Source organism: Ceratotherium simum, chromosome 2, assembly GCF_057802395.1.
Source record: "Ceratotherium simum simum isolate JZ-2026a chromosome 2, ASM5780239v1, whole genome shotgun sequence".
NCBI classification, from domain to species: Eukaryota; Metazoa; Chordata; class Mammalia; order Perissodactyla; family Rhinocerotidae; genus Ceratotherium; species Ceratotherium simum.
The window spans coordinates 71,240,537-71,257,470 of record NC_141901.1 but is presented as its reverse complement, the minus strand read 5'-3'; the positions used below and the strand labels follow the sequence as shown (position 1 = coordinate 71,257,470).

Below are 16,934 nucleotides of genomic sequence, written 5' to 3'. Positions count from 1 at the left end.
TGTAAAGTAGACGAAGATAGGTACGGATGTTAGCCCAGGGCCGGTCTTCCTCAGCGAAAAGAAGAGGATTGGCAGTGGATGTTTGCTCAGGGCTAATCTTCCTCACAAAAAAAAAAAAGGAAAAGAAAATAGTCAGACTTCTTAAATTAGTCATCCCGTCCTCAGACTAGTTATTTACAGATGGAAGTTCAGGTTTTAATTCTCTGTATTGATCTTTTATATCTTTATACTGTAATTATAGTTGGTTTTTAGAATGAGATTATAATGAGACCATAAAATTTATGCCAGTCTGTAATGTTTATTCAGTGATTTTCATTTAGTTTACTTTTAAATATTTATGGTAAAAGAAACAAAGATAATACAAATAATGGATTATTTAAGATTATTAAAATAGGAAATCTTTGGTTAACTGAAATTGAATTGCAAATTGAATCTTGTCACTAATCCAAATTTAGGTTAACAAAAATTTCTTTTTGTTTGTATTCTAAATGTTTTTATAAAATACCATTAATTACTTTCAAAACATGGGAAATACTGTATGCTAACTATATTATTGGGTTAATTGCATACCTTGGAGTATTTAAGAATCATTTTGAACATCTATCTGTCAATTCTCATTATATGTACTATAGATTGTTATATTGACACTTGCTCTAGAAGTTTCTCCTAAAAAACAAAACAAAACAGAAAAATAAGTGTTATTTTGCTCTCTCTTAAATGTGGAGTTTCCTCTCTTACCCCATCCAGATAAGAGAAAAAAGTCTTGTGATGATTTGAAAAGTTGATTATTTACGTATCATACGTTTTTCACTTGATTGATTGTTTTCAGGATTGCTGTGAAGAGAAAGTGAGACTTTTAGAACATATTAGAATATAATGATAGTTTTAAATATTTTTTATTTTTTAATTTTTATTTATTTTTTTGGTGAGGAAGATTAGCCCTGAGCTAACACTGTTCCCAATCCTCCTGTTTTTTGCCGAGGAAGATTGGCCCTGGGCCAACATTCACGCCCATCTTCCTCTCCTTTATGTGGGATGCCTGCCACAGTGTGGCTTGATGAGTAGTGTGCGGGTCTGCACCTGGGATCTGAACCCGCAAACCCCGGGCCGCCAGAAGTGGAGCAAGCGAACCCAACCATTATGCCACCTGGCCGGCCCCTAATGATAGTTTTATCATGTTTCCTTATGTGATTTTTTTTTTAACGTCTTTGAGACTTGGTAGCTTGATGGTTATCGTATAGACTGAGTATAGCTATTTGAGAAACTACTATGTTTTGAAATATTTTCTTGGAGATAATAAAAATATGTAATATAACATTTGAGACCCCAAATAAAGATTTCTTAAGGTTTTTATTTAGAATGTTGTATCACTATTGTACTAGATTGCTTTTGGGAGTTAAAATGAGATATTAATACTTTTTTGGAATCTGCCTGTTATCATTTGTCTTTGATTCCTACTGTGATTTGGAAATCGTAGTTCTGTAAGGGCAACCCACTTTTGTGTTAACTGTGGTCTTAAGTTTTAAAAAGCCAGAGGTTGATAGCAGAATGATGTATTGTGAGTGCTACCTCACTTTTGAGGGATGTAGGGAGAAAAGCATAAACTCAAATGAAATAGTATGGCAGAAATGGTGTTTTGGCCAGAGAAAAATATGGCATAATAGAGCTGATATAATACTTTTAAGTGAGAATTATGAGAAATCTGGTTAACAACAATACGTGGGGCCTTGAGTGTTATATATTAGCATACACTCTATAGGTTGGCAAATTACTTAGTCTGTTTGGCATACTTAAGCCTAAGTGGCATGGAATTCAATATTGGTAATTGAAGCGTGTATTTTATTGAATGAAGAGTTATAATTGTACATAATAGCATTTATGTCTGTACAGAAATATACAACCTTTTACTTTCAAGTAAAAGCATAGTGTGAGATTAGGGTATGTAGAGGGAAGAGAAAAAATGATTATTCTGTTGAAGATATATATTATAAACCTCATGGTCAGATGGAAGACCTAAAATATGATGCTCTTCTAATACAGATTATTTGATTACCCTATAATATTTGCACTCTTAGCTTTCAAAATACAAGAAGGGATTGCTTGACTCAGTTATGTGAGTTGAAATATACTCTTTTGCAAAATAGTCTTGGAGTGCTGAAGGAACTTACAGATAAAATATCTGAGAAACCGTAGAGAATAAGTACCACAGAAAGAAGAGAGTTCATTGTGATTTTCAAAAAGTAAAAAGGAGTGGATTTGAAAAATTAGAAAGTCAGTTTTGTTGTTGATTGTCAGCAAAATTGTAGGACATATTTTTCAGATATATGATTTGTGAAGATTTAAAAAACAATAAGGAAAAACCACTAATTTATTAGAATAAATCATGTTAAATACCCTGGTTTCTTTTTTTATGTGGTTGGTAACACTGGTATTTCGGATGCTATGGGCATGGTGTAGACATAGTATAACTCAATTTCAGATAAGATATTGAAATGTGAACTGGTTAAAGTAAAAATTAAATGGATTTGTAACTAATTGATTAATAGTAACAAAAGCAGTCAATGGCTTGGTAATATTCTTGAGGGAGATTCTAATGGAGAGCCACAGGGTTCTGACTTAGTCTTGGCCCTCAATTCAAGAATGACAGAATCAAGAGAAAAGATCATCTTGACCACTGAGCTGAAAATAAAATCAAATCAGCAATAACAAGTTATAAAGTTCTGCTTTTAGGCTTAAATACACAATCAACAATACAGAAGCAGCAGCATATGATAGGGAATACTTGATTTGATAGCACTTCATCTGATAAGATTTTAGATTTGGAGTGGAGTGGGGTGGGGGTGCAGGGATGAGGAAGAGGATGGAATTAGTTAGCCAAAGCTTAATATGAAATAATCATAAGATGTGGCTGCCAAAATCTTTAACCTAATCTTACACATGGTAGCTGCTCTCAAATATTTGAAGAACTGCCTGTAAAAAAGAGGGAGTAGAAGAGTTCCAGGAAGGAAGGTTTTGTCCACCTATGGAATGGGCTCCCTCAGTAGGTGCCTCCTTAGCTTTTATCAGTGGTAATATTTAGGCCAACGTTGAATGACTATCAGTACTGTAAAAGAGATTGCGATATTAGTAGACGTTTGAATTAGATGGACATCTAGGGTCTCTTAAGCTTTAAAGTCTGATGCTGTTATTTGTCCTTTAATAGAAATTCTCTATCATTTGACACTTCAGAAATTACAATAGGAGGACGTGGTATGGTATAGAGGAATGAACACCAAAATGTCCTGTTTTTTTTTTTTTTTTTTTGAGCACCCAGCACATTGGGATAGAATGGGCTCTAGGTGAATGTTGAATGAATGGACTTTATGTCACTTAGGTTCAGGTTCTAGTGCTCTCATCAACCAACCTTGTGAATTTGAGCAGTTCATTTAACCTTTATATCTGTTAACTAGTCTGTAAAAGAGAGAAAGTTGGAGTAGATGATTTTATTAGTCTCTTCTACCTTCAGCATTCTATTTGGCAGGTTTGTTTGCTCTTTTAACTTGAAGCAGTTCTGAGGTTTGGGAGTTTCAACTTGTAAAGAACATATTGGTGGTAATTTTGAAAGTCAACTGTGATATTTTGGCATTTTTTAAAGTTTTTGTGACTTTAATTGAGGATGGTCCTTTTATAAGTTTAGAATTTTTTACCGTTGGGCCCTAGTCTTTTTTTTTTTGAGGAAGATTAGCCCTGAGCTAACATCTATTGCCAATCCTCGTCTTTTTTGCTGAGGAAGGTTGGCCCTGGGCTAACATCCATGCCCATCTTCCTCCACTTAAATGGGACGCCGCCACAGCACGGCTTGATGAGCAGTGCGTAGGTCCACGCACGGGATCCGAACCTGCGAACCCTGAGACACCGAAGCAGAGTGCGTGAACTTAACCGCTACACCCTTGGGCCGGCCCCCTGAGCCCCAGTCTTTAAACTTTGAAGAACAGGCAGAAATGACTCTGAAGGAAGCCCTTTTGGAACAAAATAGAATATTTTCTAGAACTGAATATTTAGATTTTAAAATGGATTGCGATAATAAAAAATTACTGAGCCATTTTGGGTTTTAGGGCTGGCTAAAGTCTATATTTGTTATAAAGATAAAATCCCCAAATTTCACAGTATTTTTTAAACTTATAGAGATTAGTTTGTGCTAATATTAGAAGTATCGGGAAATAAAATGATATGTTTCTCATTACTTTTTCTATTCCTCCCTATCAGTATCTATTACAAGCTTTTATGGTTGATATTAAAGTAATTCTAATGTATTATTTCCCCAGGTTATAGAATTAAAATAAATTTAATGATAACTAATGAAATCCCATTTTTGTAGTGTTTTACAGTTCTTTCAGACATATCATTGGATCCATACAATTACTAGTAAAATATTTAGTGCAGGACTTGGACTCTTTTTCGTAGGTGAAAAAACAAGACTTCAGAAATTAAATGGCATTAGATCACACAGCTAGTGAGTGAGGACCTGGAATTAGAATTGAGATCTTCTGACTACCAGTCAGTACACTTTCTTCTTCATCACATTGCCTCTATCTAGTATCTGTATCTTACTGATTGATGAAATTATAGTGTGTTAAATTGTTTCTTGATACTTCACAGCTGGCAGACACACCAAAATCTGAAAGATATGAGCATGTTCTGGAGGCATTAAATGATTACAAGACCATGTAAGTTGATTTATTTTATGTATCCCTATGAGGGAGACATTTAGTAAGTATAAGGAGTAATGGCGTTGTTTAAGAATTGTGGGATTGGTGTATAGAACTAGTCTAGTATATACCATTTTAAACTTTTTAATGTCCTCTTTTCTTTCAGTCAGAGTAAAGTAGTGATTCTCAAGGGTTGGAGAAGGGAAGAACAACCCTCTGGGAATGGTGGCTGGGAGACATTTCAGTATTTCAGGGGAATTGGGCCTGTTCAGTTGAAAAAGTGTATTGAGTAATGACCTGTTTTTAAAATTTAATCTACTGAAAGTAAAATAAAATCTTGTTAGCTGGTGGGAATATGCAAAAGATAAGGGAATATATTGTAGAGAATATGAGTTTTAAAATAATTGAGATCTTCTATGGTTTTAAGGTTAGTTATTGCCATCAGTTATAGAAAAGTAGTAATAGTGGTCTAAGTTTTTGATAATTAAGTGATATTGTTTGATATATTCTTGTATAGATCTTTCCTTTTTTTTAAGCCAGCATATCTACATTTCTTATAAAACCATTTTCAAAATACAATAGAAATAATTTTTTTAAATGTATAAGCTGGCTCCAATCAACTTGAGTTAGATTATAAAATTTTTGTTTGTAACAAGTTGCCTTTTGTGAACTTAACAGCATTTCCTCATTAAAAAATGTTATAATTACTAGTGGCTAGATCTTTAGGCAAGCTCAAAAAGCCATAAAGTACCTGAGCAGTTACTGTGCCGGTAAAAATACTTTATGGAACAATGAATTCTGTAATCCAATTTAGGGTGCAAGAAATACATCTCTTCCTGTTATGGTAGAAATGGGGGCTCCCTTTTTTCAAACCTGCATCAAAGTGGAGAAACAATCCAAGCATTTGGTGGTGTTTCTTGTACCTGGGCAGGCTCTAATAGAGCTAAGATAGGTGGGGGTATTTTGGAATAAGGACCCTGAGGACTTTGGGAAAGGGTTAAGGGACATATTTTTCAGAGACCCAAGCCCACACTGAAATAACACTTTTCTGCTCCAGTAAGTAAACCGGAATTTATTTCCAATTCCAGATCTGATACATTAGACACCCCTTTTCTTTTATTTTCTGGACCTCTAGGATTGGTCTCCTACTTTCTTTTCCAGTGCTATCACCTATTACTTTCTGACCAAGGTTTCTCTCCTCACAGATCCACTCTGAAGTAGAATTCTTTCTTAAACCTTTTTTGAGATATTTTCAGCAGATGACACTAAAATATGGAAAAACATATTGGGACTAAAAAGACCACTCTGTAGTCTTTTTCCTTCCTTTAAAAAGTTAAATGCCATGTTTTAAAAGGAAAAGTAGACGTATGCTCTTTTCCCTTTTTTCTGATCTTATCTCTCCCTCCCTACTCCCCAATCATGTACTACTGTGGACTGGCTCAGGGGCAGATAAGAATCAAGGAAGGCAAGGGGAAAGAGTAAGTTTTTGTGGTATTGGGTGGGCTTTCATGTATAAAGCCTTTGTAACTGAAAGTTGTGAGTTAGGGTCTGCCATGTATATGTGTTAAGTTTTTAAATTTTTAGTTAACTTTTTCAAAAATTTAGGTTTATGTCTGGGAAAGAAATAAAGAAGAAGAAGCATTTGTTTGGGTTGCGAATTCGTGTTCCTCCTGTGCCACCAAACGTGGCTTTCAAAGCAGAGAAAGAACCTGAAGGAACATCCCATGAATTTAAAATTAAAGGCAGGAAGGCATCCAAACCTATATCTGATTCAAGGTAAAAGTTGATCTGTGGCTTAGTTTTTCTTTAGCTTCTTTGTAACTAAAAATATGTTATTTAGTCTCATGAGTATATTTGAAAGTACAAGTGGCAGTTACCGTGCTTTGTTTTCCTGTTTATAATTTCTTGCTTGGACAAGGTACAAAGAGTTAATGCTGGATGTTTACTTATTTATTTTAGATCTTAGGCTTTCCAGGAATAAGCCGTATTGATTTTGTTAGCAAACAGCCTAAGTACTGGCCTGTTCTTTTGTTTGTTCATTTCTTATCCATTCGTTCATTCTCTTTATCAGTTACCTTACTATCTAAGTGCTGGGGATATAATAAAAAACAAGGTAGACTTTCTCTCTGCTGTGATGTGGTTTACGTTATAGTGGGAGAGAAAGGTGATAAACAAGTAAAATAATTACAGATCATGCTAGTGCCATTTAGGAAATAACATATGGATTTGGACTGTACTGGGATGGGTAGAGAGGAAGGGGTCTATTTTAAGAAGGAGGCTTAAGGAAGGCTTATTTAAGATGATATTTAAGCCAAAACGTAAAGAATGAGAATGACCTAACAATGTAAAGAACGAAGGGAAGCCAAAATAACAAATGTGAAGGGTATGAGGCATGTTCTAGGAACTCATGGAAGGCTAATGACGTATGAATGAGGGCTAGAGAGTAGCATCAGGTGTTGGAAAGGTTGAGTTGGTCTGATCATGTAGAGTCTCGTGGGTCTCATTAGGAGCTTGGGTGGTTTTCTAAGAATAATGGGGAGCTTTTTAAAGATGTAAGCAGATTGAATTATCCTTTAAAAATACTTCTTTGGATGCTGTTTAGAGAATGGATAGGTATAGACTGTAAGAAGAGAAGCAAGAGAAAATGAATTAAGACTCTTGTAGTTGTCTAGGTAAGAGATGGATGATGGTTGCTTGTGCAGGGGTAGGTAGTAGCAGTCAAATGCAGAGAAAATAGATTCAAGATCTCTGTTGGAGGCAGAATTTATTGGCTTTGCTAATGAATTAAATTTATGAAAGAAAGAGAAGAATAAAGTTAAACAGTACCCAGATTTCTGGCTTGAGCAACTGGTGGGTGGTGGTGTCTGTTACCAAGATCTGGAAGAACAGACTTTGGCAAGGTGAATGAAGCATTCTTCTGTTTCATACTCACTGAGTTTGAGATTCTTATGAAGGATATCTAAGTGATGATGATGTTAGATATGTGCAATTGGGTGTGTAAGTCGGGAGTTGAGGAGAGCTGATTTATAAAACTTGGAAGCTGATTTATAAAGCCATGAGAATAATGAAATTACCTAGGGAGCAAGAAGAGAGAGATAGAAAGAGAAGAGAACATGGTCCAGAATAATGCCCTGATAGCGTTTAGAGATTTGGAAGAGGTGCAGTAAATGAGGGAGACTAAAAAAGAACGATCAGTGAGATAGGAGGAAACCAGGAAAGTTTTATCATGAAAACCAAGAGAAGGGGAGTGTTGCAAGAAAGATGGTTGTATTAAGCAGTATTGAATGCTGCTGAGAGGTGGATTAAGATGAAAGAAAAATGTTCGTTGGATAAGATTACATTCTGTTACTAGTGATTTTGACAAAAAGTTTTTTTGGAGAGGTAAAGATAGAAGTCAGATTGAAGTGGGAAGGTGTGATTGAATCCGTCACTGCCCAATTTGCATGTCAAAACTGGGCTTTTTCTATAAATAAGGGACATAGGCAGATTCACAATAATGATGTTGGTAAAGGAAAAGGAGAAAAAAGGAAATAGTCTTAAAGAATTCTGAATCAGAGAGAAAGTGGAAAGGGTATGTGTTGTCAACTCAGAAGTAGTTTTACTGTGAAGGAAAGTAGACAAATGTAATGGAAGCTGAAGAGGGGAAAGAGAGTAATCAAGTGATAGTTTTTTAATAGATGGAAGATAATAGGAACCTGTCTTTGTGTGCTAGTAGGAATGATCCAGTGGAGAAGAAGAGATTGTTGTAGGAGAGAGGGGAGGTAATTGAAGATATTGTAGTCTTTGAGAAGCCAAAAGAGAAGGGATTAGAGCCTAAATGTGTGAGTGGCTTTTGGTAGCAAGACTTAGACCCTTCTGTTGAAATGGGGTGAAAAAGCAGATGGTTACAGATGCTGGTTTTATTGTAGATTTGGCAGTTGGAAGATAACTATTACCTGGTAACTTCTATTTTCTCAATGAAGTAATGAGGCAAAGATAGGTGAGACGGTTGTGCAGAGAGGGAAATTTAAGGAGCAAATAAAAGGTATGAGGTAGTCCTCTTGAAGAGTAAGAAAATGTAATTACAGAGGGTTGACAGTAATAAAGTAGATACTACTTTAAGGTGTTTTTTCCTAAAGGGAAGAATAGTCCTATCACTTTCAAATTTTATCATTAATCCTTTGCTAGTAGTAGCCCATATTATGAGTTAGAAAAAAGGTTTGCACAAACTTTCTTTGTCATTCCTATCATAATTTTCATAGGACTTGCCATCCATGGTAGCTATCAGGTTTTCATTTGATGCCACCAGGTAATGGTTCAGCTTTCTTAAAGGCATTCTCAGTTCCTTCTGGGGCCCTATGTATGAATTGGTCCTTTTAATCTGAGAGTACTTTCTTTAGTCAGGGGGTCCTTTATAAATGTTATGTTGATCATCTTTCAAAATAAAATGTATACCCCATCCATCTTATTTTTGAGACTTTTGATTATAGTTCTAGTTATGCTTTGTTCCTCTAGCTCCCCTACTTTCTCCTTCCTTGTACTTCCACCTTTATTCCCCAACCTTAGTTTTTGGTATCTGAAGGGGTAGTCTTTCCTAGTTTTCTCCATTTACCTCTTTCTAGCCTATTATATAGTATTGTTCCTTTTCCTTGTTTTTTATTTGAATTTTCCTGGATACTTCCTTAGAGCACTTAACCCATTTTATTAGCCTGCTTGTATACACATTTGTCACCTTCTGACTATGTGGTGAACCCCTTAGCACAGGGAACATGTTTGTATTCCTATTATCTAATATCCCCTTTATATGGTAGATAATGTTTCTTGAATAAATGAAATAGATGTTCTATTTCAGATATATTGATGTTTGCACTTTTCTTCTTCCCTTCTATTAATTAGAGATGTCCTTGACTATTGCTTTTTTTCCCTTCCTATTGCTTGGTATTTGCCTTGATGTCATGACTCCCTGCCCAATATGAAGGATTCCTTCTCCTTTACACTCTGCCACCCTGGGCTTCATTCTCCTTCTGATTAGCATCATTCTGATTAGCATCATATCTTGAATACATATATATATATGTAGATATATTCAAGCATATTTGTTTATTTATTTATCTCTAAAGGCAACCTCTATTCATAGCTACTATATTTTAACGTAGATACTTCCTGGCTCCATGAGGTTATCTACTAAATTCATAATCACTTTTAGTAGTAAATTGTTGAAACATCCCCCAAGCACCTATGTAATAACAACCTAAACTAAATAATTGAATTTTTAGGAGTTTTGAAATCTTCCATTTAATATAGTACTCTGTTTTTTTATTTTTGTTTTTTTCATTTTTAGGTGTTATATATTTTTCAGAACTGTATTAAAGAACATTTTTTCTTAAACCTTTCATATGTAAATATCTCATCAAGAAATATTTATTTAAATTGGAATGTATTATCTATGCACTTGACTAAACTTGTAGGTTCAACTTATATTTAATATTATTTTTATATTACTATTAATATAAAAATATAAGTATAACCTAATTATTACATAAGTAGAGCTATGACAGTGTATATTGTCTATTGTCTTTTTGTTTTCTTTATGCAGAGATTAAATACATAATGGTTTTATGTTTCAGGGAAGTAACCAATGGCATAGAAAAAAAAGGAAAGAAAAAATCTGTAGGTCGTCCACCTGGCCCATATACAAGAAAAATGATTCAAAAAACTGCTGAGCCACCTTTGGTAAGACGATATGTTGGTATATGTTCTCAGAGAGGAAGGATGCTTAAAATTACTAAGAAACTAATATCTTTTCGAGTTACTTTAGAACCATGCTTTAAGTATGTTTTTTTATTTTTCAGGAAAAGGAATCAATTTCAGAGAATCCTACCTTGGATTTACCTTGTTCTATAGGGTAAATAGAAAGTTATTTTCTCCAATCCTAGGAATTTTCTTTTGGGGGGGAAATTAGTATTTCTATTGTTATGTAATATAGTTGTTATACCATTTAAATTCTTTTGTCTCAGGAGAACTGAGGGAACTGCACATTCATCCAATACCTCAGATGTGGATTTCACGGGTGCTTCCAGTGCAAAAGAAACTACCTCATCTAGCATTTCCAGGCATTATGGGTAGATATTTTATGTTCTTATTCTTTACTAATTTTCCTCTTGACTCTTTTTCTTTGTAAAATGATGATTAAATAAATTTTTAGCAATTGAAAGTAATACAAGTATGTCTTAGCTCTTGAAAAGCAATCCATATGTAGATTGTTTAGGTTGTTAATATTCATCTGAATATTTTTGCTTTTCAGACCACAAACATTAAAATTTTCAGATTTGTTAGGAAATTTGCTTTGTGCACAGAGAAGAGGTGTATTGTATTTATAGGCTGTGCTGTTTTCTGTGAGACCTTTTTATGCTTCTAATATACAAGTGTGCCTTGCTTTAGGAAGACTCGATTTTTTTTTTAATAAGTCTGAATCAGGCACATAAATCCTTTTGTTAGTAAAAAGATTTTAAAATCAGGATTTTTATCAATAGCAGATTTCCCTTCTAATATTTTATTTCAGAAGGACAACTTTTTCCAGTTTGATTTATCAGGTATGAAAAGTTTAGTTTACTTGGGGTCAGAGCTATGAGCTTGCAAGTTTTATACTTCCCTTTGTTTAAAAACTGCTCTTGTTAATCATACAAAATTCTGAGTATTTAATGGCTTAAAATGTAACTCATTTTTTAATGAATTGTGAATAATAATAATGTGAGCTATTTTTTGGCCTCCTACCGAGCATTGTGCTAAGCTTTTTACATACATTGTCTTATTTAATTCTTAAAACAATCTTTTGAGTTGTAGGTCCTCTTGTTCCCATTTTACAGGATTTTAAGTAATAAGCCCAGGATAGCATGTTTAGCAAGTATAACAGAGGTGGGATGTTAATTCGGGCGGTATGATTGTAAAGTCTTTGAATTCAGCTGTTATGCTATATTCTCCCCTTGTTATAAGACGATAAAATCATTGAATTTCGAGCTGAAAAGGACCTCAAAGATTAACTAGTTCAACCCCTTCACTCAGGAGAACAGAGAGGATAAGAAATTTGAATTTGGCCAGTATCACATAGAGCTAGACCCAGGGTACCCTGAGTTCTAGTTTATGCTTATTCTAGTTGATTACATTACTTCACTAGGCCTAGAATGGGTAATAAGAGAACCTTTATTCTAGTTGTACCACCTGTTTAAGCACATATAGCAGCGTTTTATATGTAGTAGGTGCTTATTAAATATTTGCTGCATTGAATGAATGAATGAACTGTTTGCTTTTTAATGATAAAACTGTTGACAAGACCTAACTTATGAATAGGGTCTCTAGGTAAGAATTTGCCCCGTTGATTCAAAAATTTCCTCTGATTCTTTTAAGCTTAGTAGTACATAGTTAAGGAAGAAAGATCTTCAAAGGTGAGTCCCAAGGAGGTGATGGAATCTAACAAAGGCAAGTGATAATCCATTTATGTAGCATTTATTGTTTTGGTTTGGCTGCTTTTTATTGTCGGCAAGGGTATATACTTATAGTAGAGTGATAGAAAAAAATCAGAGAACATACTGTGTAGGTAGAGTATGCTTTATAAGCTTAGTAGACAATTGTGACTTTTTTGTTGCGTAGATTATCTGACTCCAGAAAAAGAACTCGTACAGGAAGATCTTGGCCTGCTGCAATACCACATTTACGGAGGAGAAGGGGTCGTCTTCCAAGAAGAGCACTCCAGACTCAGAACTCAGAAATCGTAAAAGATGATGAAGGCAAAGAAGATTACCAATTTGATGAACTCAACACAGAGATTTTGAATAACTTAGCAGATCAGGAGTTACAACTCAATCATCTAAAAAACTCCATTACCAGTTATTTTGGTGCTGCAGGTAGAATAGCATGTGGTGAAAAATATCGAGTATTGGCTCGTCGGGTGACACTTGATGGAAAGGTGCAGTATCTTGTGGAATGGGAAGGAGCAACTGCATCTTGACTGTAGGACTGAACATTATGTTCACTGCACTCTCATTTTCTGTAGGTACAGTTCAAAGCCCTAAAGGAGTCTGGCTTTTACTATCTTTCTTAAAAAAAAAATAAAATGTCAAAAAAATTCACAAAAGGAAATGATACTAGCCTTAACATGTACCTGTCAATGTTATGGATATTGTCATAAAAAGCTATCTTTTAAAAATCAGAGCAGAGACTTAATTTTTTAAATCTTAAGATTTGTAGAATGTTTTTAGGATAGGATATTAAAAATGATTCAAACCCATGCATGGTGTTAGATAATTTTTCTAATTATTCCATTGAGTCAGTTTTTGTGATTAGTGGTTATCAGAGCAAACAGATCATGTAGATAGATAGCACAAGTATTTGGAGAAACATTGTCTGTTTTGTTACCAAAATGTTGGAAAAAATTTATTTCAATACCTTTTAGATTTCATAAAGTGCAGTGTATATAATGCCTTCTAAAAGACTGTAAAATATTGAAATTTTCTTTCAAGCAAAGTGTAAAAAATATATTGAGCCTGTAAATTGCTCTGTGACTAGACTTCATTGTCGTCTTAATATATTCTTTGCATGTGCATATATATACACACGTGTATATATATGTGTGTGATTATGTGACCTATGCAATGCAAATTATGGGAATGGGCAGCTTTGGAGTATATATCCCATAATTCTTTTTTCAGGAATAGTTGCAGTATTTACACAGCAGCATTTCTTCTCAGGCTTTTATTGGGTGCTGTTGCTTGCTATGTATGAAGAGAAATGTGTCAAACAAGTTTAGTGTGTTCTGAAGAAGGGTGTGAACAACAGTGTTCATGGGCTTTTAGAATGCTTTTCACTTTCAGTCCTTGTAACTCAGCTGTTCAGTACCTAAAACAAATTCAAATAATATGAACATTATCTCCTACTAGAAGTAACGTTTTCAAGTTTTCATGGCACATTATGATTGTAAATGTCTCTCAGTTTTGACAGTAAGTGTATAGGAGTCCCGTGAAGATTCCTGAAATGTCTGTAGTAACTGTTAGTCATGTTGAATAAGTGTAGTATGAACAAAGTATTTTATTGCACAGGGTTAACAAACAGTATGGTGCCTGCCAAGGCTACTGCTGTTTTATTACAACATTACCTCTTGTTTTTATAAAATGTACCAAGATTTAAATTGATAACTTTATTTTACATGTAAAAAAAAACAGTTTCTTTTATCACCAGTGTTAGAGTTGTCTTCTGTTTCTTTTTGTTTTGTTTTGTTTGTTTGTTTTCTTTTTTAGCCAAAGAGTAAACAGAAGAATATTCTTATTTTGGTGGCTATTCATTTTACTCTTAAAAGTGGTTGGTGGATTTTAGCCTAAAAATTGGGGAATTTGCCGCCAAAATGAAAAATATGTAAAGTGTAGTGATTACAGAGCGGTAAAAATGTGGGTTAGTACTTATTTATTCCATTAATTGATTATTTGACTGTTTATAAAGAAAGTTGCTTTATTTCTTTAAACATCTTCAAAAGATGATCTTTTCTTGTCACATTATAGCCAAAAGAAGCAGAGAACTTCGTTGTCCTGCATTTGGTTCCTGGTTGGCCAGGTATAAATGAGCTTTACAAAAGTGCAAATTAAAAACTGTCACTTCTGTTTACCTCCACCAAAACTTGATTTTCCCCTAGCTATTAATTTAAAGTTGCCTTTCCTGCAGCTGCAATATTTTGAATAACACACAGAGTTTGTGTTGATTTTGAATGTTTGTTTATATCTAGGGGTAATGGAAAATGTAAATCCCGTGTAACCTTATTCACTCCACTTGTATCATATTATTTCATTTTCCCCAAAGTCCTTTAATTCTAACTGAACACCAGCAGTATTTTTAGTAACTTTTTCTTTAGCATACTTGGAAGATGATTTATTAAGCTGAACTGTCTTTAGACGTAATTATTGTGAATGTCTGTTTTATTTTATCATGGTGGTTCACATGGCTCTGATGTTCAGTTTGTATTTTTGGAATTGCTTTACTTAGAATTAAAACAGACCAACATTAAATGTGTGTATTTTTTAAAGAGCTAATGAGTTTTGCTTCTGTATTTGCTTGAAAATACACACTGGTGCAGTGTATGACTGCTTTGATTTAGCCAGGGAGCTAAGGATTTTTCAGTTTCATTGTAAATATGTTCACTTGAATTAATCTTTATAAAACTTTGCTTACATTTTCTTTTTGTCCCCCCAAATAATATAATAATTATTGCATGTTCATCTTAAGTGATCCTTTAAAAAAATAAACTGGTTAGCCAGCTTGTACACTTGGTACTTGAAAGACAATAAAACTCCCTCTATCTACCCTGTCCCCAAACTTCAAAAAATTCAGGCTTTTCAACTTTATTTTCTTTTCTTCTTACTAACATAGACGGTGTCAGGGTTCACATGAAGGGATTTTCTATTTTTTTCCTAAAAATCTTTGCCCGTAGGCTACAGAAAGAAAAGATTTAAAAATAATATACCTTACTCATTTTAATTCCATTTTTATTCAAAACAAATGCATTTTTATGGATACCCTGATAATAAATGATAAATACAGATTCTTAGGCCCTTAGGTGATCCAACTAGATCAGAATATGAGCTATCAGTTATTCTATAAATTCTGATGTAGGGATGATAAAGTCAGATCTTGCTAGCTATATTTTGTTAGTAAATGTTTAGTAGAAGTGAATGTTCACTGATGTTGAGGGTTCCTTTCCCCTTTTATTTTGCAAGGTGTGTCCAACTATGCATGTTTGGTTTCTCTTGTGTATATATTCAGAAGATTTCTATTATCAGTGTTGAGGGTAGAACTAATTCTGTGTTTTGGGCTACTTGATTGAGTTTCTGTTAGATACTATTAAGTTTTGGTTGGAATATGATCTGACTTGCGTTGTTACAGCAGACTGTTTTATAATGTGGTTCTGGAGTTGTTTGAATGAGGATGTGATGGCAAAGGAATATGTCCGTGCAAATTTGGGAAATAGTAAAAAATGCCCTGTTTGTGTCTGGGAGTTTTCCTCTTTAATTACATTTGAGTACCTCTATGAATATACACTCCCAAAAGTCTCCTTTGTTTTTTTCTTTTTTTTTTTTTTTTAATTTATTTATTTGTTTTTCCCCCAAAGCCCCAGTAGATAGTTGTATGTCACAGCTGCACATCCTTCTAGTTGCTGTATGTGGGACGCAGCCTCAGCATGGCCGGAGAAGCGGTGCGGCGGTGCACGCCTGGGACCCGAACCCAGGCCGCCAGTAGTGGAGCGCGCACACTTAACCGCTAAGCCACGGGGCCAGCCCTCCTTTGTTTTTTTCTGTGACAGTTGATCAGTCATGTTTTTTCCTCAGGAACATAAAAACTTGACAGTTAAATGTAAGGTGAGAATTTTATCTGATCATGGATTCTTTTCTAATTAGTAGCAATTGAGAAACCAAGATGTCTGACTCATACAAATTTGGAGATGGGAGAAGCTGTGAAAGCAAACTGATTGGCTCTGAATAACAGGTAGACGGGAGCAAATATAATATTTGTAACTTTTAAGTTATAATATCAAAATGTCTTGGGGCAATAGCTAGATCAGAAGATTATGCTGTCTTTATATTTAAAATCAGAATAAGACTGCAAATTAACCAGTTCACTCTTTTTTCCTCCCCTTCCATCATTTCTACCCAACAAAATTCCTCTTTGCTTGTTCCCCTTGCATTTTCTCTTTGTTGAAGATGATGAGTATTGAAACTGGATGCTTAGTAATAACTCCTCACTTTTGTAGCATTTTCAAGGAATATGATGTCTCATTCAAGAAAATTTTCCACTGGATTTAAGCAAGCAAACAATTGAACAAAACCTTCATAGATGATAAAATGTACTTATTGGATAAAACAAAAATATATCCTGTTTAAAATCATTAGTCTTGGGGCCGGCCCCATGGCTTAGCAGTTAAGTGCACGCACTCCGCTGCTGGCGGCCCGGGTTCGGATCCCGGGCGTGCACCGACGCACCGCTTCTCCGGCCATGCTGAGGCCCTGTCCCACATACAGCAACTAGAAGGATGTGCAGCTATGACATACAACTATCTACTGGGGCTTTGGGGGGGAAAAACAATAAACAAATTAAAAAAAAATAAATAATAAATAAAATCATTAGTCTAAGTTCTGTTCCTTGTATTTACCAAAAGAAATTCAATCCCTCCACCTTTTTTTTGGGTAAAGAAGATTCACCCTGAGCTAACATCTCTTGCCATTCTTCCTC

General features: G+C 34.6%; 1 protein-coding gene across 5 annotated transcripts in view; it reads left to right on the top strand.

Annotated features, from left to right (window-relative positions):
• Positions 1–14,735, top strand: part of MTF2 (metal response element binding transcription factor 2) — a 76,041-nt gene extending 61,306 nt beyond the window's left edge. For 4 of the 5 annotated variants that reach the window (XM_004420837.3, XM_004420834.3, XM_087447314.1 and 1 more), the window contains 6 exons: positions 4,639–4,706; positions 6,294–6,464; positions 10,295–10,400; positions 10,520–10,572; positions 10,685–10,789; positions 12,315–14,735. In XM_004420837.3, coding sequence (XP_004420894.1) covers positions 4,639–4,706; positions 6,294–6,464; positions 10,295–10,400; positions 10,520–10,572; positions 10,685–10,789; positions 12,315–12,672 — 861 coding nt within the window. In that variant the 3' untranslated portion in view covers positions 12,673–14,735. The remainder of the gene's footprint in view (positions 1–4,638; positions 4,707–6,293; positions 6,465–10,294; positions 10,401–10,519; positions 10,573–10,684; positions 10,790–12,314) is intronic. The other variant, XM_087447328.1, reaches the window with a different exon arrangement.
• Positions 14,736–16,934: the final 2,199 nt, after the last annotated feature.